This window comes from Mytilus californianus, unplaced genomic scaffold, assembly GCF_021869535.1.
Source record: "Mytilus californianus isolate M0D057914Y unplaced genomic scaffold, xbMytCali1.0.p SCAF_2, whole genome shotgun sequence".
NCBI classification, from domain to species: domain Eukaryota; kingdom Metazoa; phylum Mollusca; class Bivalvia; order Mytilida; family Mytilidae; genus Mytilus; species Mytilus californianus.
Genome location: NW_026262668.1, coordinates 8,240,938 through 8,268,582, shown reverse-complemented (window position 1 = coordinate 8,268,582; position 27,645 = coordinate 8,240,938). Strand labels below are relative to the sequence as shown.

Here is a 27,645-nt window from a genome sequence, read left to right as displayed (position 1 = left end):
ATGGTGTTCTTTAGTTTCTGAAGGTAGCTTGTTCTTTTTCATTTATAGATTGTCTATATCTGATGAGTTGATGCTGATTACAATGACTGAAAAATAGAGATGCCTAAAAATAGAAAAACAATTTTTGGATCGATTTGCTTTTTTTTTCTGATTAGTTATGCTGGTTTGCAAAATTAGATTGATTAATTACATTAATGGACACTTATTGTTTAGTAACAAATAGTACATGCTTATTGATGATGATGATGGATATAGATATAAGAAGATGTGGTTGAGTGCCAATGAGACAACTCTCCATCCAAGTCAAAATTTATAAAAGTTGGCTGTTTAAATTCCAATGCCAAATTAAAATGCATATTCAGGAAGAGAACATGTTAGTGTGATGTATGAATATGATCCGTGTTTTGTACTAGACGGACACACTTAGCAGGAGTTTTAATGTGCTAGTTCACATATAGGAAGACAGGAAAACATGTCATCATACCCAGACACATTTATCTGACTTTTGACCAGTCTTTGCCCTTACTCATGCATGCTTAGTAGAGAAGCAGCAAATACCAATTTTAGTTTGAATCAACAGGGGATCAAACCCTCAACATCACACACTCAGTAATGCCAAGTTTTCATGAAGCAAATGCGTGAGATTTGGCCAAAATTGTAAAGATCAAAGAGAAAAAACAATAGATCAAAGGAAAATGCCGCCAAATATGCATGAAAATGTGTGAGTCTCACGCTAATTGCGTGAGACTTGGCAGCCCTGCACACTTGAGGCAAACATTAGACTTGAGACAGTTCAGCCTTATTGAAGACATCAACATGTTATATGTGATCTGATATATATCCTGTTTTGTATTTGGCCAACACACTGGGCTTGTTGAAGTGTGCTAGATTAGAAGGTAAAGAGCTGCAGGGAGATTTCAACCTACTTGTTATTCTGAACTGGAGCCAACCAGTTTTTGCCCTTATTCCTAAATGCCCTATGCCTGGCTAAGAAGCAGCAAATTCTTGATTTAAAATCTTTTACTTGATCCCTCACTCAAGATGGAACCAAAACCACAACACAAAACAGACAAAAAATTTTGATATTTATTATTTATTTATTATTTTTTGCACTGGTAATAAACATATTAGAAGTAAATGAAAAGGGTTGGCCATTAATTTCAAAACAAGCAATTTTATAAGACTGCAAACATTTAATGGATCTCTATGAAATTGTACCACAAGATTCCATACCTCAAAAAGAAGGTTGGGATTGTTATGGCCCAAACCATTTAGGAATTAGGGACCAAAAAGGGGCCAGAAAAAAGGATTTTCTGGTTTTCGGACAATAACTTGAGTATAAGTTTATGAATCTCTATGAAATTGTACCACAAGGTTCCATACCAAAAAAGGCAGGTTGAGATTGATTTTGGGGGTTATGGCTCTAACTGTGTAGGAATTGGGGGCCAAAAGAATGCTAGTAGTTTCGTAACCTGGTTGTTTTGTACCTGTTCGATTCGTAACTACGTTGATTTGTAACTCAGACGTTTCGTACCTGGTGTGATTATATATGGTAATAAAGTGCGTCTCTATTAGTTTGAATTAATTATTTTAAATTAAGCAGTTAAAGAAAATATATATTTATATATAAATTAATTAACTAGTTTTGTCTCTAGAAGTGTATATATATCTCTTAGAATTGTCTATATATGATTATTGAAGCCAAAATAAATTGCTTGTCTTTTGTTCTTGTTATTATTTAAAAATGATCAAAGTGTGCATCTAATAATAACAATCAGTCAGGGGTACTACTTGTACAAGTAATTTTTATTTACTTGAAGAAGTAAATATTAATATACTTATATAAGTAAATTTGTAGGATACTTATACAAGTGTATTTTATTTACTTGTATAGGTAAAAAAAAATTGGGCTTAGTTATGTCCCTTAGACATTCAGATTTTTTTACTTATTCAAGTAAAAAAGTCATCCTATCTTCTTTTCTTGAATTCTTAGGACTTCTTTGCTCTAATAGAATTTTTTATTGTCTGTCCTTTGCAGAAGTCTTCACTAATCATTTAAGTGTAATTTCATGGTCAATGAAAATCTCATTTGTCTGTTATCTTCAGAAGAATGCTAATTTACAAGCCCCCAAGGGGCAATTTTTGAAGGCCTTGCGCAAATACTTAAGATCTTTGCGCAATCAGTTTCTTTGTTGAATTAATGAGATGAGACATTGAACTCTAATAAAAAATTATGAGCTAACCTGAGAAAAATTGTTAAAGGCATGTTTTTACATCTCAAAACTTGAGAAATTTTGTGGGATTGTAAAAAAAATTTACTTATACAAGTAAATTTTTGAGAAAATTAAGGGGAGATTATTCAAACATTATAATTAACTTATATAAGTTTATTTTATTTACTTCTTCAAGTAAATAAAGATTACTTGTACAAGTAGTACCCCTGACTGACAATATTGTAATAATTTAAAACTTTGTAAAATTATATAAGTCTTGACGAATTTGCGCTTTGGTGTTCCTTCTGTAGTGATATAGGCTCCAACATTGACAGACTAATACAAGAAACATGAAAGAAACAACTAATGATAGAAAAAAAAGAAGATTAATAAAGAACTAAGCAAAATAGAGATGAGTGGTGTAAAGTATTGGAGACATCAATGCACTTGACAACTCATATCATGATATATTGTTATAAGGTTACGAAACGTCTCAGTTACAAAACGAACTAGTTAGTTACGAATCGACTAGGTACGAAACGACCAGGTTACGAAACGACCTGCACCCGGCCAAAAACAAGCATTTTTAAAATTCTTTGTATCTATTGCTTATGTTTGACCAACTTCAATTGGGTTTAATTCAAAGTCTTGAATTCTTTGGGTTCTCTGATATGCTGAATCTAACCGTGTATTTAGATTTTGGATTTTTGGCTCGTTTTTAAATTTGTCTACATTGAGGTCCAAAAGGTTTTTTTGACAAAATTAAACGTTTGATTTCATCAAAATTGAATAATTAAGATTCTTTGATATGCCAAATCTAACTATGTATTTAGACTGTTAATTGTGGGTCCTGTTTTCAAATTGGTCCACATTCAGGTCCAAATGTCAAAAATTAAACTTTCTTTGATTTTTCAACAAAATTTGTATTCTTGCTGAATCTAATTGTGTATTTAGATTTTGGAATTTGGTCCCCCTTTTTAATTTGGTACACATCAAGGTCCAAAGGGTCCAAAATTAAACTTCGTTTGATTTCATCAAAAATTGAATTAATGATTTTTTTTTTGATATGCCGAATCTAACCGTGTATTTAGATTTTTTTATTTTGGGCCCAGTTTTCAAATTGTCGACATTATGGTCCAAAGGGATCATTGAAAATTAATCTTAGTTTGTTTTTAACAAGAATTGAATTCTTGCGGTTTTTTGATAAGCTGAATCTAAACTAAACATGTTTTAGATTTCTGATTGTTTGCCCAGTTTTGAAGTTGGTCCAAATCAGGGTCCAAAATTGAACTTGATTTCAACAAAAATTTGAATTTAGGGGATTTTATGATATGCCGAATCTAACCATGTATTTAGATTTTGCATTTTGGGCCCAGTTATCAAATTGGTCCACATTGAGGTCCAAAGGGTCCAAAATGAAATTTTTATCAAAAAATTCTTAGATCACATTTATATGTTTCAATGTAACATAAATGAAAAGTCACAAAATTTCAGGTTAAATGATTTATTAAAGAGGAAACTTAATTTTAAGATGAGTAGAAAAAATATCTTTTTAACTTGTTTATAGATTATTTAGAAAAAGATATCAGAAAACTGGCTGATAAGGCAAATTGATTTTTTGTTTATCAAGAAGATACTGTTCTCTGAAAACTAGTTATAGTGTTTCAGGGCTCTCTTAATTTATATTACATAACATCAAGTGGTATCATTTAGATAACAAAAGGATGAACATATTTCATCAGGTGAAACATTATCACCTGTAAACAATGTTCTATATATAGATTTGTAAAATCAGTTTTAAGCTATTTGTTTTCAGGGTACAGACATTGTACTGTTGACTCAGAACCTATCCAATGAAAATTAAGGATTTGAAAAAAAAACCCTGCAGTGACTTTGTTCTTTATAGTTGTAACCAAACCCAGCTTTTAAAGGCCAATACATGACAAAGGTCCTCTTTTTGACCCAATAAATATGTATGAATGCTAATATTATTTCAGATAATGTGTTATTATTCATTTGTTAATTATATGCCCTAAGGGAAGGAGGAGGGAGTTCATCTCATTCAAACTTGTGTGAATTAAACAAGTATAGATTTTTTCCTCTGTCTGGAACTTGTCAGGAATCTTAAGTAAATGTTTTTGATGAGTTTTTAATGTTACAATTGGTTAGTATATGCCAATGGTACAATGCAGTTAGTCTCTCGTTTGGATTGGAAAATTGGATATTTTTTTGGCCATTAAAATCTGTATGCTGTAGTCTTTTTACATACTAACATAGGTCAAATATAAGTCCACCTCATCATTTATATTTAAATATTTCTGCAAACACTTTTAATGGAATGATATATTGTCCATAACCTAAGCTTATTTTTGTTGAAAAGTTCATCCTCATTATTAATGACAGGATTTTAATTGGCAGACAGAAGAAATCTTTTGCAATTTGTAATGAATTGTAAATGAATTATACAAATTATAGAATTTATGTAAAGTTAGTGGGTTAGCTTTAAAGTCAAGATTGCAATTGGCAGTCACAAGAAGACTTCTGTTTTGTTTAATGAAAGGGAGATAACTATGTCTGTACAAGTATAAGCAAAAAGGAGTTATCTCCCATGATTCATACCCAATGTGCTGTTTTCATTCAGTTTGCTTAAAATAGTGCTTGAATGAAAACAAAGTGAAATGAAACATCTGACTATATGTAACAGTTTTAAATTAAAAGGTTTTTTGTAAGCAAATAGAAAAAAATATTGATTTTAAGGACAGAAAACTTTATGTATTGCAGGTCAGAGATCAAGCACAGCAATTACTGTTGAAATTAATGATGCCTGGGTCATCACCTCAGGTACTGTTTCTTATTATGTTGAACTGTTGCAAAGAAAATTTTACATGTATTTTACCAACTAATTGTATTCTTGTCGATGATTTTCAAATTTTTCTGGGCAAAACTCCCAGCGTGGATAAACATTGCAATTTAAAAGCCTTAGTCCATAATGCAAAATTTTTAGATTCATGGGAATAAAGGAATATTTAATGCTCCCCCCTTAGCGGAGGGGGCATTAAGTTTTACCCTTGTCCGTCTGTACATCCATATGTACGTCCGTACATACGTCCCAAAATTGGTTTCCGTTCTCTAACTTTAGTTTGCCTCAATTAAATGTTATGAAACTTATACACAATGCTTATTACCACAAAACACAGATCAAGTTAGAATTTTGGTGGCATCACTCTAACCGTTCTAGAGTTATGCCCCTTTAAAAATGGAAAAATTGCTAAATATTTTGTTTCCGTTCTCTAACTTCTGTTTGCCTCAACCAAATGTTATGAAACTTATACACAATGCTTATTACCACAAAACACAGATCAAGTTTGAATTTTGGTGGCATCACTTTTACCGTTCTAGAGTTAGGCCCCTTTATAAAAGGAAAAAATGCTGAATTTTTTCGTTTCCGTTCTTTAACTTTAGTTTGCCTAAACCAAATATTATGAAACTTATACACAATTCATATTACCACAAAACACAGATCAAGTTTGAATTTTGGTGGCGTAGCTTTTGCTGTTCCAGAGTTATGCCCCTCTACAAATGGAAAAATTGCTGAATTTTTGGTTTCCGTTCTCTTAATTTAGTTTGCCTCAACCAAATGTTATGAAACGTACACACAACGCTTATTACCACAAAACTCAGATCAAGTACAAATTTGGGTGGCGTCACTTTTACAGTTCTTGAGTTATATCCCTTTATAACATTATATGCAAGCGGGGGCATCATCTGTGTCCCATGGACACATTCCCCATTTATTTATTATGCTCATAGAAATTTTAGATATGGTTTACTCATTTTTAAGCCAAAATTTTATTACTTTTATTGTCTCGCCTTTGACAGAGTCAAAAAGCGAGACATAGGTATGCTGTTTCTGGCGGAGGCGGCGGAGTCAACAATGTATTAGTTTGTGATTAGGTCTAGTTTATGATGAACCACTAGTGGTAGGTCAATGATTTTTGGTATGCAGTTGTATTTGCATTGGCACATCTCATTACCATGGAGATTATTTGGCCCAACTCCCTCAGTGAGTTATAGTCTATTGACTTTAAAACTTTGCTTAGTTTACATGTATTAGTTTGTGATTAGGTCAGTTTATGGGGAACCACTAGTGGTAAGTTAATGATATTTAATATGCAGTTGTATAAGCATTGGCATATCTCATTTCCATGGAGATTATTTGGCCCTGCCCCCTCAGTCATGGTCTATCGACTTTGAAACTTTTGCTTAGTTTTTGTCTCGCCTTGACGGAGTCAAAAAGCGAGACATAGGTATGATGTTTCCGGCGTCAGTGGCAGCAGCAGCGTCAACAATGTATAATTTGTGATTATGTCTTGTTCATGGTGAACCACTAGTGGTAGGTCAATGATATTTGGTATGCAGTTGTTTTAGCATTGGCACATCTCATTACCATGGAGATTATTTGGCCCCGCCCCCTCAGTCAAGGTCTATTGACTTTGAAACTTTTCATAGTTTACATGTATTAGTTTGTGATTAGGTCAATTTATGGGGAACCTCTAGTGGTAGGTCAATGATATTTGGTATGCAGTTGTATAAGCATTGGCATATCTCATTTCCATGGAGATTATTTGGCTCCGCCCCCTTAGTCATGGTCTATAGACTTTGAAAATTTTGCTAAGTTAACATGTATTAGTTTGTGATTAGGTCAGTTCAAGGGGAACCATTGGTGGTAGGCCAATGTTAATTGGTGTTCAGTTGTATAAGCATTAGCACATCTCATTTCCATGGAGAATATTTGGCCCGCCCCCTCAGTCATGGTCTATTTACTTTGAAAATTTTGCTTACTTTACATGTATTAGTTTGTGATAAGATCAGTTTAAGATGAACTGCTAATATTAAGTCAATGATATTTGGTATGCAAATTTGCAAGTATTGTTTCCATGGAGATTATATAGCCCCACCCCTGATCATGGTTCATTGACTTTGAATCTTTTACATAGTTTAAAAGTTAATGTTTGTGTTTAGGTTTGTTTAAAGGGAATGACTTATAATAAGTCAATGGTATTTGGTATGCAGTTGTATTAGCATTGGCACATAACATTCCAAGGAGATTGTTTAGCCATGTACCTTCAGTCATGGTTCATCGACTTTGAACATTTGCATAACTTACATGTTAAAGTATTGCTATTTTAATTTCAACATTTGCATTATCAAAATTACAAAAAGGCGAGACATATCTCTGTGATAACAGTTTATCATGTATTAGTTTGTGATTAGGTCAGTTTATGAGGAACTACTAGTGGTAGGTCAATGATATTTGGTATGCAGTTGTTAAGCATTGGCATTTCTCATTTCCATGGAGATTATTTGGCTCGACCCCCTCAGTCATGGTCTATTGACTTTGAAACTTTTGCTTAGTTTACATGTATTAGATTGTGATTAGGTCAGTTCAAGGGGAACCTTTAGTGGTAGGCCAATGTTAATTGGTATGCAGTTGTATAAGCATGAGCACATCTCATTTCCATGGAGAATACTTGGCCCCGCCCCCTCAGTCATGGTCTATTGACTTTGAAACTTTTGCTTAGTTTACATATATTAGTTTGTGATTAGATCAGTTTAAGATGAACTGCTAATGTTAAGTCAATGATATTTGGTATGCAAATTTATTGGCATTTGCAAGTCTCGTTTGCATTGAGATTATATAGCCCCTCCCCCTCATAATGGTTCATTGACTTTGAAACTGTTACATAGTTTACAAGTTAATGTTTGTGTTTAGGTTTGTTTAAAGGGAACAACTTATGATAAGTCAATGGTATTTGGTAATGCAGTTGTATTAGCATTGGAACATCTCATTTCCATGGAGCTTGTTTACCCATGTACCTTCAGTCATGGTTCATTAACAGTTTATTTGATTGGACCCTTATTAGTTCCCTACAGACGAAGTCGAAGGGGACTTTAGGTTTGCACTCCGTCCGTCTGTCTGTCTGTCCATCTGTCAGTCCGGCAAATCAGTTTTCCAGACTTTTTTTCTTCGTGCTTGAAGATATTGATTTGATATTTGGTTTATTGATTTATCATGACAAGTTTCAGGTCAAGTTCAATTTTCACGATTTTAGCTTTTCTCTTTGTTCAGTTAAAGCCCTTTCCCTAGAATTAAATTTTTGATGAAATGCTTATTAATTAGTAGATTTCTGTTCAAAGGGAAATAACTCATTTTTTAAAAGACAAGATGACATTTTGGATTTTTTTCCTTTTCTATGATAAATTGTTTGAAGAATTTAGTGGTAGGTTTGTTTGTCATTCTTGAAGATATTGATTTGATAATTAGTTTATAGTTTTATCATGACAAGTTACAGATCAAGTTGGAATTTTGTTCCAGTCTGATAATTTTGTGCAGAGTTATGGTCTTTGGACATAGAAAATTCACTTAAATAATCAGTTTTAAACAGTTTTTTTGTCATGCTTGAAGATTTTGACTTGATATTTTTATGTAGTTTACACCATGACAAGTTATAGATCAAGTTAGAATTTTGTTCCATTACAATGAATTTGTAACCGGTAGAAGATTATGTATTGCCATGCAATAATCACAGAATGCTTGTTTTCATAAATATGAAGTGAAATGTTCTTCTGGTTTTGAATATTAAAGTGTCAGATTTTTTTTATTTACATTAAACATATAGTGGGTACTGTACGGTGTAAGGAACTACTGATTTTTCTAATTTTATTCTTAAGTTCACATCAGTTCAATCTTTATTCTTTATTGATGTTTATTCAAGTTTACATCATAGTTAATACATCTTATTCTATTAGTTAAGTGAAGAAGAGGTATCTATTTTGTAGTATTTCTGTTCCTTACCTTTAACAAGCTTAAATAATAAGTGGTTAGAAGTTGAAGCAATCTGTTATCATGCATTACCTACATGTAATATTCTTAGTTAGATAAATATAGATTCTTACATTGATACCAGTGGATTATCGGATTTATCCAATCGAGATAGTTAAATTATCAATTTTAAAGTCCGAGCCTCGGCGAGGACTTTAAAATTTATAATTTAACTATGGAGATTGGATAAATCCGATAATCCACGAGTAACTATGTAAGAATCTGTTTCTCTAATGATTAAAAAATAAATTTTCCTTTTTTGCTAAACTAAAATCCCCTACGAGTGCCTTCCACTTTCCATAAAGTTGTCAATTTCATTAACACCTGTTAGCATATTTTGATGCATCCAGTGAGCTGAGAAAGGTTATGACCCTTAAACTCATCCAATCATCATCTGAGATCACTGGCAACCACACGTTGATTAAATTTTTTTATACAATGGGTTCGGAAAGGGATAAATTTCCATAGAATTAGAGAAAAACAAATTCCATTTAGATAGAATAGTTGAAAACCTTATTATACCCAAAGCAACGAGTTGCAGAGGGTATAATGTTTTTGACCCGTCCGTCCGTCTGTCCGTCAGTCCTGTTTCTTGTCATCGCAACTCCTCTCAAACCACACTACAGAATTTCACAAAACCTTTTTAGATAATAAGGACATACTATGTAGTTTTGCATATCGACAGGAAATTACAATTCAATTCTTTTTCTAGGAGTTACGCCCCTTTGAACTTATTTACTTTAATGTACTACTGCAACAGTTTGTCATCGCAACTCCTCTCAAACCACACAACAGAATTTCATGAAACCTTTTCAGATAATAAGGGCATACTACGTAGATGTGCATATCGACAGGAAATTACGATTCAATTTTTTTCCCAGGAGTTACGCCCCTTTGAACTTATTTGCCCAATATACTACTGCAACCTTTTGTCATCGCAACTCCTCTCAATCCACACAACAGAATTTCATGAAACCTTTTCAGATAATAAGGACATACTACGTAGATGTGCATATCAACAGAAAATTACGATTCAATTTTTTTTCCAGGAGTTACGCCCCTTTGAACTTATTTGCCCAATATACTACTGCAACCTTTTGTCATTGCAACTCCTCTCAAACCACACAACAGAATTTCATGAAACTGTGTAGATAATAAGGACATACTATATAATGCATATTGACAGGAAATTATGATTAAATTTTTTTTTCTGATACAATTTTTTTTTCTTACACTTATTTTATTTCTCCAATGACAATGTGGGGACGTGGGGTATGTGAGCACGCTCACTAAGGTTCTTTCATTTTATATATCTTCTTGCAGTTTGTATTTGAAAGATTGATGGGAGCGTTCAACCACAAGTTATGGCATGTAAGAGAAGGGGTACTCATTTGTTTACAGAATACATTAAACTTGTAAGTATAAGTTATGGCATGTAAGAGAAGGGGTACTCATATGTTTACAGAATGCATTAAATTTGTAAGTAATCAGAATTCTTCTTTATTAATTTGGATAGATATCTAGCAAAAAGACTCCCAGGACTTTTTATACGACCGCAAAAAAATTTTTGTGGTCGTATATTGGTATGACGTTGGCGTCGTCGTCGTCGTCGTCCAGTGTCGTCGTCGTCGTCCGGTGTCGTCGTCGTCGTCGTCTGGCGTCGTCCGGCGTCGTCCGAAGACACATTGGTTTTCGCACTCTAACTTTAGTTTAAGTGAATGGATCTTTATGAAATTTTACCACAAGGTTCAATACCACAAAAGGAAGGTTGGGATTGATTTTGGGGGTTATGGTAATAACAGTAAAGGAATTAGGGGCCAAAAAGGGGCCAAAAATAAGCATTTTTGTAACTTCCAGACATAACTTGTGTGTTAGTGTATGGATCTCTCTGACATTGTACCACAAGGTTCCATATCACTAAAGGAATGCTGGGATTGATTTTGGGGGTAATTGCCTCCAAATTTTAGGAATTAGGGGCAAAAAAAGGGGCAAAAAACAAGCATTTTTCTAGTTTCATGACAATAACTTGTGTGTAAGTGTATGGATCTTTCTGAAATTGTACTACAAGGTTCCATATCACAAAGGGAAAGCTGGGTTTGAGTTTGGGGGTAATTGCCCTAAACGTTTAGGAATTTGGGGCCAAAAAGGGGCCAAAAAACACATTTTTTTCTAGTTTCCAGACAATAACTTGTGTTCAAGTGTATGGATCTCTCTGAAATTGTACTGCAAGGTACCATACCACAAAGGGAAGGCTGGGATTGAGTTTGGGGGTGATGAATCATAATGGGGGTTCAAAAAATTTTGGGGGGGGATTTATTTTTTTTTCCTTTGTTTTCTTTTTTTCCTTTTTTGTTTCTTTTAAAATTTTCCATTTTAAGTTGGTTATTTCTGATTTATATTTAAAATCAAATAATAATGATATGGTAGGAGATACACACCAAACAGGATGTGTAAATTATTATATAATAAGTATTGTGCAATAGCAAGAAATTTTCATTTGCACAGTATTGCACAATAGCAAGAAATCTTCAATTGCACAGTATTGCGCAATAGCAAGAAATCTTCAATTGCACAGTATTGCGCAATAGCAAGAAATATCCAATAGCACAATATTGCGCAATAGCAAGAAATTGTCAATTGTACAGTATTGCGCAATAGCAAGAAATATTTAATAGCACAGGATTGTGCAAAAGAAGATACTTCCTATAAATTGCTTATTTCTTAACCAATTTCAATGGGGTTTTATTCTTGATTTCATGGGGTTCTTTAATATGCTGAATCTAACCGTGTATTTAGTTTTTGGATTTTGGGCCCCGTTTTTAAATTGGTCCACATTGAGGTCCAAAGGGTCCAAAATTAAACTTTGTTTGATTTCATCAAAAATTGAATTATTGGGGTTCTTTGATATGCCGAATCTAACTGTGTATTTAGATTCTTAAATTTTGGTTCCGTTTTCAAATTGGTCTACATTAAGGTCCAAAGGGTCCAAAATTAAACTTAGTTTGATTTTAACAAAAATTGAATTCTTAGGGTTCTTTGATATGCTGAATCTAAACATGTATTTAGATTTTTGATTATGGGCCCAGTTTTCAAGTTGGTCCAAATCGGGGTCCAAAATTAAACTTTGTTTGATTTCAACAAAAATTGAATATATGGGGTTCTTTGATATGCTGAATCTAACCATGTATTTAGATTTTTGATTTTTGGGCCCCGTTATCAACTTTGTCCACATTGAGGTCAAAAGGGTCCAAAATTAAACTTTGTTTGATTTCATCAAAAATTGAATTATTGGGGTTCTTTGATATGCCGAATCTAACCGTGTATTTAGATTCTTAATTTTTGGTTCCGTTTTCAAATTGGTCTACATTAAGAATAGCAAGAAATATTTAATAGCACAGGATTGTGCAAAAGAAGATACTTCCTATAAATTGCTTATTTCTTGACCAATTTCAATGGGGTTTTATTCTTGATTTCATGGGGTTCTTTAATATGCTGAATCTAACCGTGTATTTAGTTTTTGGATTTTGGGCCCCGTTTTTAAATTGGTCAACATTGAGGTCCAAAGGGTCCAAAATTAAACTTTGTTTGATTTCATCAAAAATTGAATTATTGGGGTTCTTTGATATGCCGAATCTAACTGTGTATTTAGATTCTTAAATTTTGGTTCTGTTTTCAAATTGGTCTACATTAAGGTCCAAAGGGTCCAAAATTAAACTTAGTTTGATTTTAACAAAAATTGAATTCTTAGGGTTCTTTGATATGCTGAATCTAAACATGTATTTAGATTTTTGATTATGGGCCCAGTTTTCAAGTTGGTCCAAATCGGGGTCCAAAATTAAACTTTGTTTGATTTCAACAAAAATTGAATATATGGGGTTCTTTGATATGCTGAATCTAACCATGTATTTAGATTTTTGATTTTTGGGCCCCGTTATCAACTTTGTCCACATTGAGGTCAAAAGGGTCCAAAATTAAACTTTGTTTGATTTCATCAAAAATTGAATTATTGGGGTTCTTTGATATGCCGAATCTAACCGTGTATTTAGATTCTTAATTTTTGGTTCCGTTTTCAAATTGGTCTACATTAAGGTCCAAAGGGTCCAAAATTAAACTTAGTTTGATTTTAACAAAAATTGAATTCTTAGGGTTCTTTGATATGCTGAATCTAAACATGTATTTAGATTTTTGATTATGGGCCCAGTTTTCAAGTTGGTCCAAATCGGGGTCCAAAATTAAACTTTGTTTGATTTCAACAAAAATTGAATATATGGGGTTCTTTGATATGCTGAATCTAACCATGTATTTAGATTTTTGATTTTTGGGCCCTGTTATCAACTTTGTCCACATTGAGGTCAAAAGGGTCCAAAATTAAACTTTGTTTGATTTCATCAAAAATTGAATTCTTGGGGTTCTTTGATATGCTGAATCTAACCATGTATTTAGATTTTGGATATTGGACCATAATAGGTGAATGTCCAATTTAAAATTTTTAAGTTCTTAGACCACATTCAATCTGTGTTAGAAACCTATGCTGTGTCAAATATTTAATCACAATCCAAATCCAAAGCTGTATCAAGCTTGAATGTTGTGTCCATACTTCCCCCAACTGTTCAGGGTTCGACCTCTGCGGTCGTATCAAGCTGCGCCCTGCGGAGCATTTTATTGGTTAATACCGAAAGCTACTAGCAACATTGTGATCTCTCATGAAATATATTGTAAATAGATATAAGAAGATGTGGTATGAGTGCCAATGAGACAACTCTCCATCCAAGTCAAAATTTATAAAAGTAAACCAATATAGGTCACAGTACGGTCTTCAACATTTATATATACTAAATGACTAAAATTTTGAGAGGTGAATTTCCCACATATTTTTCATTGGTGATATGTTTAACATATACGATTAACACTGTAATGATCTATTACAATATTATATTTTTTATTAATTATATTTAAATATTTAAATATTTAATTTAATTTCATCCCTTGAATGATGCAATAAAGCAGAAGTCCTTCTGACAGGTAAAGTAATGGTAAAATTTAGTTCAAACTAATGGTAACAATGCTCATTCAATAGCCCTAAAAGGATGGAATTATACCTAAAAAGGACAGCAGGAATCACCAGAAATACTCGACATAAAGTACACATCGGGAAGAAAAAAAACACATTTTGATTATTAATATGTACATAAATTATCAGTGACACAGTTTGTATATAATTTTTTGAAGTACATAATGATGTTGATTTCAATTTTATTCAAATTGTATTTTTTTTCTTATTTATTACTTGACAGTTTTATATACCTTGATGAGATATTGTTTTTGTTATTTCCAGATATGGAGCTAGATGTTTATCTCTTAACAAAATAGTTCCTTCAATATGCAAATTGATAGAAGACCAAAATTCACAGGTATTTGTTTACATTGAAATTGTAATCTATAAAGTGTTAAGGCCAAACAAATATAAACTTGTTTCCTGCCTCCATGCAGAAACAATTTGTAGGTAGATAGGTTAATTGATTTTAACTTTTTTTTGTTTAATTTTTGAGAACTTGAGGACTTTAATAAAGACTTTTTCGAAAAATGATTGATAAATGCTAAACAAATAATATCAAGAAAATGTGGGAAAAAGCATGAAAATTTAGTGTAGGTTGGTGGCATGAAACAGAACCATATTTTTTTGGCCTAACTGTGTGTAGCCTTACAATAATGCACTGAGTATCTAGCACCCAATAGGTGTCTTATTTTATGTAACAGTCATGATATATATGCATTCAAATATGATGGCAAAGTTATTGTCAAGTGATATGAAACCAATATGCAATTGAGATTTTTATACATTCTGAATTGTAATGACATGGAAGAATCTACCTTCAGCTTTATTTCACCGGATCGAGTTTCAAAAATCTTAATATACAGATAAAGTAAATGAAGACATTTTTTGTAGCTATATCTCACCTTGTAGTACTATTTTGTAGCCATATCTCACCTTGTATTACTATTTTGTAGCTATATCTCACCTTGTATTAACTATTTCAGATCATACAAATAAAGCATTGTATAATAAAGTCTTTCTCTTACTGCAACTTGAATTTTGTATTTGTATATTATAGGTTAGAGATGAAGCTGTAAATACACTTTGTGAGATCTATAGACATGTTGGTGAAAAAGTAAGACAGGATCTGGCAAAGAAAGGAATACCACCACAGAAGTAGGCGTCTCTACAAAATTATACGATTTTGCTTTCTTAGAGAAACATACTATATTATTTTTTGTCCCCTATTTATATCAACAGCATCTCGATTGAGTTTGATAACGAGTGCTGATAAAAAAAATTTTGGGAAGATATGCTCCTTTGCAATATGAAATATGTGAAAAACTGCCTTGGAAGCAAATTTACCCTTAAAGTTTTTGATGGTTTTGATAGAACTTGAATGAAAAGTTTCAACAATATCCTGGGGGCCTCGGTGACCCAGTGGTCTAAGTAGTCAAACTACTGTATCACTAGCCTGTCAACACTGGATGTTGTGAGTTCCAATACCACATAGCACGTGCGCTCGACTTCAATCTTTATTGACTCTAGGATTGTCAGTTTGCCTACTTAAGGTCAGTGGTTCTCTCCGGGCACTCTGGCTTCCTCCAACAATAAAAACTGACCACCAAGAAATAACACAAGAGTGTTGAAAATGGCGTTGAGCATCAATCAATCAATCAATAGAGTTTGAATATTAATGCTGAGAAAATTTTTTCAATGGAGTTTTGTCCTTTGAAATAATGAATGAAATTAATGATATTCTTGTAAGCACTTTCATCCATGTAATTCCATGTTTCCATTAACAAAATCTTGATCCAGTTGGGACACCATTGCTATTAAATTTTATGGGAGTTAAACTTGCCTTTATAGCAAAACACCAATCAGTTAATGACAGATTTTGAAAACATATTAATTTAATGTGTATATGAACAATATTTTGGCTGAATTAAAAAAAAAAATTACGTTCAAGTCTTTAGAAATGAAATTGTGTATACAAAACATCTATTTGTTACTTTAAAAAATGCACAAAAAAAAGTGGCATATTATGTGAAGTTGATTTTATGAAACATTGATAGTGTCATACAAAAATCAGATTTGTGGTTTGCAGATTTATTTTGAGAAAGACGTTTGTTTTCTTGTTGCTGTTTACCCCACATGTCCTTTTACTACTGTAAGATATTTGTTATCATCAGTAACTTTTATTCCTGTAAGATATTTGTTATCATCAGTAACATGTTCATTCTTAATTATTATTTTACTAATATTTTGTTGTATTTTAGATTAACCCAGATATACCAAAGGTTTGATGAAGTTAAAGCATCAGGAAACATGTTGGCTACAGCAGATTTTGGTGAGTCAATATTGTAGATCAAGGAATATTTGTATAGGTGTTGTTTGGGACAAGTATTTCCCTTATAACTATGACAATAATAACTGATACTGTACTAAAAAAAGTCTAAAAAGTCTTATTAAGGTCTTTTTACCATTTTATATAAAAAAAAAAATCATTTTACTGTCAGACAATTTGCAACAGCACATTTTATTTTCCCCCCCCAGTGCAATAATTTACCAAACTCCCTTTACTTCATTAGATTCTCTAAAATAAAAATAAAGAATAGGCATGATCTTAATAGGGAAAAATGGGAAACATGCATTAATTATAAGTTGTTTAAAATCGGGACAAGCTGTTACACAATTCTTAAGATATTAATTAGATAAGATCAACGGTCCTCTAATAGTGTATGATTCTATATAGACATGATTTTCAATGTAAAGGGAGGCTACTCTGTCATTTCTCAACACATTGCTAAATTATATAATAAGGGAGATAATTCATTTGCCCTTAGAAATATTCTGTTGTATTTTTTGCTCACAGAGGGTTCATTGTATCCAGATGAAATGACGTTTTCAGGTATAAAAAGCTTCTTTATAAACCTGCTTTTATACCAATTTTATTTTCATATATTTAGGGATTTGGGATTTGAAAATGATTTTAAATCACTTAATTTATTTCTATTTCTGGTCTGGTTGCAAATATTAATGATCTTTTTGTACCACATGATTTCCCTGATTGGGTATGGTTTTCTTTATCTTCTTGTGTATCTTTGAGTTAAAAAAAATATTACCACTTTGCTTCTTGCAAGTTTATAATATTGAAGTTAAGATAGAGAAAATAACAAGGAAAGTGTATGTAAAGATGTATTTAAAGATGAATGTACAGGTAGACTGGTCAGAACAGACAAAACCACTGACTGAAGTAAACCGAATGTGAAACATCAACATTTTAGTCATGTGTCTGTCATTTAAAACCAAAACTTCAGTCTTCATATCTTTTTTTTGTTTAAGTTAAATTTTAGTGAGCTTTGTACAAAAGCACAGTTTACACTAGCTCTACTGAAAACAAGAGTGGACGCATTTTATTACTAACCTTTTTCAACAACTGAAGACACCTTGTAAATTGTTACAGTTATACATTAGACCAGTTAGGAGTACCATAAACATCACTTTTGCCTCCAGAGCGCAGAAGCTCTAACACAAAAAATCTTACAAGTAAAATTGATTGTAAGATATACTGAAATGTTCATGACTATTTAAATGCCCCACCTAGGGGCATTATGTTTTTCTGTCTGTGCGCCCGTTCGTTCGTCCGTCCGTTCATTCATGCGTCCATCTGTCCCGAAAAAAGTGAAACTAGAAAAATTGAAATTTAATTGTTACAGGTGCTTACATGTTTATTTGTATTTTATGTTTACTTGTCTGTTTATATTTATAATCCTAATGGCGTCACATGCCTATCAACAGTTTTCTTGGGTCATGTAAATCGTTCATTAGAAGGCAACCACTGAGGAATACATGCGAAACGTTGATACTTTATAACCATTCCTGACATTGTGTATTGTTTTTTTTGTAACTTTTGTAGTTCTGAAGTACTTGATACTTTATAACCATTCCTGACATTGTGTATTGTTTTTTTTTGTAACTTTTGTAATTCTGAATTACGTTTTAGTTTATATGTTAAATCAAATTTGATAGTTTGAATATATTTGGTGGACATAAATTTTGCAACTCATCCCCATTTAAATGCCTGATTATGCAAGCTAAATTTGGAATATTATCATGTATTGGCTATTGTTTTTTAACATGAAAATAGTAGTGTTAAAAGATTTTGATATTGTAATGTTTATTAACTTGTGGTATGTGATGTCAATACTATGTCAGAATCAATAATGTAATCAATAATTATCATTATCTACTAGTATACAAATACACATGTACAATATAAATATGTTTACGTAGGAAAAGTTTAAACCTATTGAAGATATTAATGGCATGTTATGCACAGTCAGCATAGTTTCTGGTTACCAGTTTCCAGAAGGGTAATAGAATATTTGACAAATCTAGATTGAAATTGAGTTGGAAAACCGGTTAAAAATACAAAATAAATAAACCAACAAAAATATTATGATACATTGAAACTGAGGTCAATTATTTCTCTCTTATGAGGGGAATGAAATCCGTGCTTTGTTTGAAACTTCAGTTGTTCCTGAATAGAAAGACTTATATCTATCGCCAGGAGATAACTTTATTGGATGTGAAACTGGATCTGTTGTTAATGATTAACACATAGCAAAAGCCTCTCTGTGACTTTGAAATGAACAGCACTAAAGCACTGTTTCTATGGTTTTTGTTTTTTTGCTGTGAATACACTTGATTTTGTGTCATGGATGGATATTCCGTATCCTGTCTTTTCTATTGTTCATTTAGAAAGACATGTCTCTGTGTTAACAGTTTATTTATACTATTAAGTGTCTTCTTCAGTCGATTCAATTAGTTTATGTTAAAGATTTTAACTGATTTGGTCATCAAAGAGGCTCAAATTCAAGCTTAAATATGAAAAATCTATCAAACATGCCATAAAACGTCACTTTTCAGATGGTTTTTGTGGAAGTGGCCACATTCGTGTTTAGTTTCAACATTTATATATGTTATGTATTATCAATAAATACAACATATATTTAAATATTAAGACTGAACACAAGTGCAGCCACTTCCGTTTTAGACAAAATCCGTCTTAAAATTAGCACAAATGCTAAAATTGTGAAGATTTCAGTATTTTTGCATGAAATAATGATGCCAGTACTTGATGAATGTCCATTGTACTGTCAAAAACAGCCCATATATATGTTACAAAAGTATTCTACTTTCCAATAAATAGCTAAACGTTCACATTTTCAACAACTTTGTAAAACGCTGTATTTTGGGGCCAAAAAGGGGTCTTACCGAATACGAATACTTTATTTCTCATAAAACTACAATTACATAGTTATAGAGAACATACATGAATATAACTATAAAGTACAATTTTTGCATGCATGTGCGAACAATACAATAAAATTAACTTGGAGGACTGACTTTCACATTTATAACTTTGATAAATTTACATAGTTTTTCTAATATTACAATATTTGATGAATTAAACAGTTGATCAAATTTATAGATATTAGGGTTTGACAAACAGTATTTCGGTAAAAATTTCTTTCTTTCCAAATTAAATGTTCCACAATTCATGATGTAATGATACTCGTCACCAATGTCGTTTGAGTCACAGAGACGGCAGATTCTGTCTTCTCTCGGTATACCCTGCCACCTTCCAAACTCAATCGGCAAGTGGTGACTTCCACATCTATATTTGCAAAATGTATGAATAAATTTGTAAGGCAAAGAAGAAAAATATTTTTCAAATTGAAAATTCTTTTTAAAAATACGATAACATATAGTTTTAGGCGAGTCTGCAACAAAAGCAAAGCATTCTTGTTGGAACTGGTCTTTGAGTTTTTGCTCAATACATTTTGTCACCCATTTATCAACAAACTGTGCATTCCATATATTGGACATACCACAATTATCAAAAATATTTTTAACATATGATATCCACTTAGTTTCTATTCCGTTATCATTATAATATAAAAATACAAGTTTGTATAATATAACACAAATTTTACTTTCTTTTCCATTAAGAAGTCTACTCCAGAAATTAACCATTCGCAATTTTACAGACACGGTAATGGGGTATCTGCCAAGCTCTGCATACACAATGAAATTTGGAGTAGATTGTTTTAAATGTAAAATCATTTTACAAAATTGTAAATGTACACGTTCAAGTATATCTATATTTTCAAAACCCCATATTTCTGATCCATATAACAGTATTGGTAAAACCATTTTGTCAAATAAATCAAGTTGACATTCTATTGACAAATTGTTTTGTCTACCTTTTTTTAAAACACTATACATAGCTTTTGTGGCTTGCTCTTTTAAATATTTTTTATTTGATAAAAAGGATCCACTTCTAGAAAATAAAATACCCAAATATTTGTATTCTTTTACAATTTCAATATCATTGCAATTTACTGTGAACTTGAGATTTGCTGGCATTCTGCCACTCGAAAAGATCAAAACTTTAGTTTTATTTGTATTTATTTTCATTTTCCATTCTTCACAATATTCGTAAAAGGTTTTTAACATGTATTGTAGATCAGTGCTATTTACTGCTAATAAAACAGTATCATCTGCATATAAAAGTAGAAATAATTTCAAAAATACTGACAACTCATTTTCGATATCTTGTGATATAGACTTTAAGCCAGTTATATTTTTCTGTTCAAAAAAAGTTTGAAGATCATTTAAAAATATAGAAAACAAAGCAGGTGAAAGGTTTTCCCCTTGCCGTACCCCCATCTCACAAGGGAAGAAATCGGATTTTTTGCCCCCATGTATAATACGAGATTTGGCAAAATCATACATATTCTGAATAACACGAAAAAATTTCCCATTTACTTCATTCTGCAATAATTTGAACAGAAGTAAATTTCGCTGTAAAGAGTCAAACGCTTTTTCAAAGTCGATAAAAGCACAATGTAACCTTTTCCTTCCCAATTTCAATAATTCAAATAAAATATGTATAGTAAAAATGTGTTCAGTCGTAGAATAATCCCTTCTGAAACCTGCTTGGTTTTCATTTAGTATACATAATTCATCAAGATAATTACATAATCTTGTGTTCAATATTGAGGTAAAAAGTTTACCCAGAGTAGATAATAACGTTATAGGCCTATAGTTTTGTGGATCATTTTCAGAGCCTTTGTTTTTAAACAATGGAATTACATTTCCTATTAACCATGCCTCAGGCAACAATCCTGTGTCAAAAATAAGATTAAATAAATACACATAAACATCAATAAAAAATTCAATAGACGAACATATATACTCATTTACAATAAGATCATCACCAGGTGTCTTATTATTTTTCAGGCTTTTTATGGCCTTCAATATTTCATCTTTAGTGATACAAGCATTAAGAAATACATTTGATGAATGTTCGTTAACATCATTTTCTAATATGTATCGGTTTTCTATTTCGTTATTTTTATTCAGATCCTTAAAAAAGGAAAACAAATCTTCAATATTAATATCGTTTTTTTTCCTTCGTCTACCTCGATTTATAATTTTCCAAAATTGTTTCGGGTTTTTTGTTCGCATCTTTTTCATTTTTGAACGTAAATTAACATTAAATGATCTAATATTTTTATCCATGGTTTTTTTATATAGAGTCTCACTACGTCTCATACGTTCCTTGAACATGCGTGAACCATATCGTTTATATAACCTTTTTGATTTTCTAAACACCCTCCTTTCCCGGCGGCATTCTGTGTTAAACCAGTCACGGTGATTTTGTTTCCCTCCCGTGAAATCATATCCATAAGTTTTCTGTACGAACTCACCAAATGTATTTCTAGCAGAATTGAGAAAAACATCTCTTATTTCATTTTCAATTTCATCAATAGTATTTTTATCAACACTTTGAACATTTTCAGATTTTTTCTTAATAAAAGATAACAATTTAGATATACTTTCTTTGTCAATATTGTCTTTATATTCATTAACTTGATCATGATTCCATTTCCCAATATATGTATTATTTTCACCAGATTCTACATTTATATATACATTTGATTGCTTAGTATTAGTACAATTGAGTACTAATTCAAGTGGACAATGGATATCAGAATATAAATTGCTAAAAGGTAGAACATCAAAATTTTTAACTAGATAAAATACATCTGCTGTACTTATTGCATAATCTACGACACTTGTATTCTTGCTCGTAGGTTTACCTTCTTCATCATTTCCTATCCGACCATTCATTATATACATGTTGTTATTCTTACAAAATTGTATAAGTTTTCTACCGTATGTGTTTACACTTAAATCAGCACTGTGTCGTTTCCTTTGAATACCCAATTTGTCTAAGATATTAACATTACTAAATTCATTAATATCAATTAAATTCTGTGCTAAGAAATCATCTGTGTCTACTAAATCATTAAAATCTTGTAAACTTGCTGTTCTACTATTAAAATCGCCAAGAAGACAAATATACTTATTTGTTCTTTGCAACTCAAAAAATTCTAATTCTATATCTGAAAGTGCATTTTCTGATGTGTATATAGAGTTTTCAGGTGGTATGTAAATTACTCCGAATATAACACTACTTTTTAAGTCAAATATTTGTTCGTCAATACTAAACCATTGAACAAAAGGACAATCAGTTTGTATTGGGGAAATAACATTTTCTAAATATCTCTTATAGCCAAAGGCAATACCACCAGATTTTCGATTTGAATACTTTTTACGGTTTTTAAAATGAAAAATAAAATTATCCAATTCTACTGTATCTAGATCGTCAAGTTTTGTTTCATTAAAACATACAACATCATAATTATCAAGTAAAGTAATAAATTCAGGGTACAATAATTTTGATTTAATACCACATACATTTAATGTTAATATTTTAATCGATTTATTGTTTACTATATGACATGATTTTTTATTGGTAATTAAGTGAAAGTCCGTTCCACTGGAGTAGTCAGGCTGAATGAAACTGTCTGTTAATCCTCCTTGATTTACCTAGTGTCTACGCCCTCTGCGGGGTCCAATGTGGGATCGATGAGTTTGTCGTTGAGGCTCTCTGTGGGGTGTTGTCCTTGGACGCGCTCCTTGTTTTTCATACTTCTCCTTGCCGTCATTTGTTTCCATCTCATCGTCATCGGGTAGGAAGAATTCATTCCCATCTATAAATAGCTTATCCCGTTTCAAATAAACTTTCTTTTTGTTTTCTTTAGCCTGTTTAAAATATGGCCATAACATTTTACGTTTGTCATTGATCTCTTTTGGGAATTGTTCCTGGATACCATAATGAGTCCCTTTTAGTTCCTTTGCCGACGACCGAACAATTTCTCTGTCTTTGTAGTTTTTGAATCGACATACGATAGGTCTTGTTTTTATCCGACTCCCATCCTTTCTATCACGAAATTCTGTTTCCTTTCCAAAACGATGCGCTCGGTGAAAATCTACAGTTGTCTCCATTTTAAGTTCTGTATACATAAAGTTTCTAATAATGTTTTCTGTTTCTTCTATGGTTTCGTCGTTTTTATGTGGGATACCAGTAAACACTAAGTTTTCGCGCATCGACCTTGTTTGCAAATCAAGATGCCTTTCATTCAAGTTGTTGAGATCACGGCGAATATTATCTAAATCAATAACAATTTCTCCATTATTAATTTGTATTTCCGAGACAGTACTTTTGAGATTTTCCCGTTCTGTTTTACTAACTTCAAAGCTGCCATTTACAAATTCCATTCCCTTTTCAATTTCGTCAATCCTTTTATTAACAGTGTCAACATTTTTAACTAAATTGTTTATAGACGACTCAAATTTTTTCAGCTTTTCGTCAATTTACCAGACCTACTCCTTTGTTTAATTTTTTTATATTTACAAATTTTTAAAAAATGATGCTTGTGAATTATCAAAGTTATTAGAGTATTGATTAAATTTAAATCTGGCATGTAAAATTATTTAAATAATTTTAAGATTTGCATTAATTTAATTAATTTTTGTAAACGTTTAGTTAAAATGATTAATTCTGAACATCTGACAATTATAGCAGCGTATTATTATTTACTAGTTTTACATGCAGTGTTTAAGGTTTGAGTACTCTTCTAATACTTCAAGTTCTAGCTTGATTTTATTCGGAGGAAGTTTTTGGATTATTCCAGATTTGTTTGCAGACAATAACATCAAAAGTTCTACCAACTTATCTATTTATAATAAAAAGTAATATTTTAATTCAAAGATTGAAATAAATCTGTTCACCTGATTTCCCGTACTTTCAAATCAGTTTACTCCAAATGTTTATTTATTTGGGTGGAATTTATTTGTCAATATGTTTACTTATTGAAGTAAAGAGATCAATCGATAGCAGGTACAAATATTAATAGATATTTTATTAGATGACATAGATAAACATTTTTATCATTCGTTTACCTAATATAACATCACAATTATCTGATTGATATCATTTTTTCGGAATTGAAGACCTAAAATTGAAAACTTATTGGAATGTTGGTTTTGTGGGTGAAAATTTAAATGTGTAAACACTGAAAAGGACAAATGATTTGAACTTATAGAAGTGTTTACATTTATTGATGTAATTCAGATGAAATTTGTTATTTCAATAACTTCTTCTGGTCTTTTTATGTAAATAAACTCTATTTAGAAATCCTTTACATTTTTTTGCAAAGAATTAGGCTGTAGTCCTGCTTTGAATACATGTTATTTTTTTATTAAAACTGATATCGGTGAATCTTAACCTTATTAATGAAACTTCTATCAAATCGTGAGAAGAGGTGGCATAAGTTAATTTAAGTTCAAAATCTTTTGATAACTATATGCAAGGACATGATTTTTTTTCTGTAGATTTGAATACTTTACTGACTATTTTTACCCTCGTATTCATTATATATAATTACTTTAATCATTTATATATGTACTATTTAGCTTTTTTTTTCTGAAATACTAAAATGTGTATTTTGAAGGTTAGGGTTTTGTGCCAAATTGTTTGATCTCATGCCAATGTTAAGCTACCGAAAGGGCATATTGGCAAGTTCAAGATATAAATAAGAAAATGTATTCTCAGAAAGTATTGAAAATTGATAAAAACATTTGTGAGCATTAGAACCAAATGGACCTTAACAATTCTTTTTTTAAAGTCAGGCTTGCAGGAGGGAGTTTTATCCTGAAAATTGCAGGCAAAATATATCATTGGCTGATCACATCCCTCAAAAACCATAGGGCTTGCTACCTGTCAGATGGAACCTTAGGGACTGACAACAACAATGATATTAAATGGCACAATTTAATTCTAATCAAACATCTTCTGATAAAGATTATCATCTTTACACATAATGATATATAGACATGAAACTAGTTTAATCCCGCCACATTCTGTATGTGCCTGTCCCAAGTCAGGAACCTGTAATTCAGTGGTTGTTGTTTGTTGCTTTGTTACATATTTGTTTTTCCTTCATTATTTTGTACATAAATTAGGCCGTCAGTTTTCTCGTTTAAATTGTTTTACATTTGTTATTTCGGGACCTTTTATAGCTGACTTTTCGGTATGGGCTTTTCTCATTGTTGAAGGCCGTACGGTGACCTATAGTTGATAATTTCTGTGTCATTTGGTCTATTGTGGGGAGTTGTCTCATTGGCAATCCTACCACATCTTCTTTTTATATGATGGTTGACAACAATGGTCAATATTCCAGTGGTATAGTATGAAGTACTAAATGTTTTGTGCCAAACAATAGTTTCAAGAGTAACCTTCATTATGTTAGATTACAGTCTTCACAGTTAACCTCAAGCCCGACAGCCCTGTCCAGTATAAATTTTGTTGGGCCAGTAAAATTTTCTAGAAAAGAGGCATCACAAGCCGTATAAATTTAAAGAAACTTTTTATAAGAGACTGATATTCAGACTTTTAGGTCCAGAGTTTTTCATGAAGACTATGAAATGTCATGCTGATAAAAGATATTCATTTGATGTTTAGATGAATTTATGATAATTTTGGACATATGTTGATCAGATATTCATCTGTGTAGTATACCTGGAAGGTTTTACATTGACATATAGTCTGTGTACAGGGGTGTATGATCTGCTTATACCAATTATTTTGTGGTTTAGCAGATGAAACAGAAAGGATTGTCACAACTCTTTGTTATCCTGTCTTACTTGTGTGGTTATTTAAAATTTAATTGAGAAATTATTTGATTGACCCATTAAGAGTTTAAAGTGGTTTTGTGGCGGATACATCTACAGAGGACCTTGTTTTTAGGTTTCCTGAAGCTGAATTAGTTTAGAGACTTGTTCCCTTTAGCATGCTTGAAAATATATCTTGTTTATTATAGATTATAGACATAGCTCTTGTACCAGGACATGTAATTAATATTTTGTAGTAATTTAACCTGTGTGTGAACTGAACACTTAAAATATTTAGCTCTTCAGGGGTACAGTCAAGATAGGTGTCACTGTAGCTGTGTTGTCAAGCAGCAGAATTGTGTTCTGTACCAAAATGCTCAGATGGATGCATTATTTTTACAAATTTAGTTAACTGTTTATTACATTTCACTGTTTTATGATTAGGAGTTAAACAGGATTAGTTATTTTTCTTGTGTTAGGTGTTTAATTTCCATCAAATCAAATGGATGATATCTTAAGGCTACATCATTGGCATTGCCTATGAAAAAAGCCATAGAAAAGTTTATCAATGGTCTTTCAATCTCAAATGAAAGATGCTCTTTGCTAAATCTTATCTAAGGGCTGTTGCCTTTTGATGAGATTGAAGCAGAGAAACTAATTCTGGTTTGAAAAGCAAATTTTATCATAAGCTGTTTAAAAGATACCAGGTGTTTATCAAAATTGCTCAAAAAGGACCAACGTCACCAAGTTCAGTAACATAAAGCAAGCTAGTCAGTATATTGATACAGATTTGAATAGCTAGCTAGTGATTTTGTAAAAAGCTCTAGATAGAATTCAAACTAGTTAAATGATAATTGTTTGACATATATATGTTTAATGCTGTAAGAAATAGATGTTGGGTTGCTGTCTCATTGACATATATCCTACATCTCCTTTTATAAGATGCAGTGGAGTAGACAAGACTGAAAACATTACAAATGTAATACGGTTTGACATAACTATTTTTCCTTGATGGATGATTTTATAAAGGGATGGGTGCTTTTACTTGTACGACATAAAACACTACATGAATTTATAAGAGGGTTGGGTGTGTTGACACCCAAGTTAAAACTACTGGTATGGCCTTTAAATTAATGACATAGTGGAATATTTACACATCATTTTAAAGAGGACACAATTTTATTTGCATAGTTCTTATATAGCAACTTCATCTAAAATTTAAAAGACATTAAATGCACATTTTATGTCTGAGAAGCATGAAATACTGCACTGAGATTTATATCTTGTATCAGTGTCCTATTTCACTAAATCAGTGAATGGGTATGAAATATACCATAAATAGGTGATTTAAAGTAATTAAAATTTCAAATTTGTATTTTGATAAAATCTCTGTCAGTCATCATGTACCATTAAAACTTAAA

The 27,645-nt window shown here is 31.7% G+C and overlaps 1 protein-coding gene across 9 annotated transcripts in view; it reads left to right on the top strand.

The window, feature by feature from the left end:
• The window catches only part of LOC127729202 (CLIP-associating protein 2-like), a 126,026-nt gene that overhangs the window by 22,688 nt on the left and 75,693 nt on the right, over positions 1-27,645 (top strand). For all 9 annotated transcript variants that reach the window (XM_052236899.1, XM_052236903.1, XM_052236898.1 and 6 more), the window contains exons 5-9: positions 4,995-5,054; positions 10,420-10,511; positions 14,432-14,507; positions 15,210-15,307; positions 16,411-16,481. In XM_052236899.1, coding sequence (XP_052092859.1) covers positions 4,995-5,054; positions 10,420-10,511; positions 14,432-14,507; positions 15,210-15,307; positions 16,411-16,481 — 397 coding nt within the window. The remainder of the gene's footprint in view (positions 1-4,994; positions 5,055-10,419; positions 10,512-14,431; positions 14,508-15,209; positions 15,308-16,410; positions 16,482-27,645) is intronic.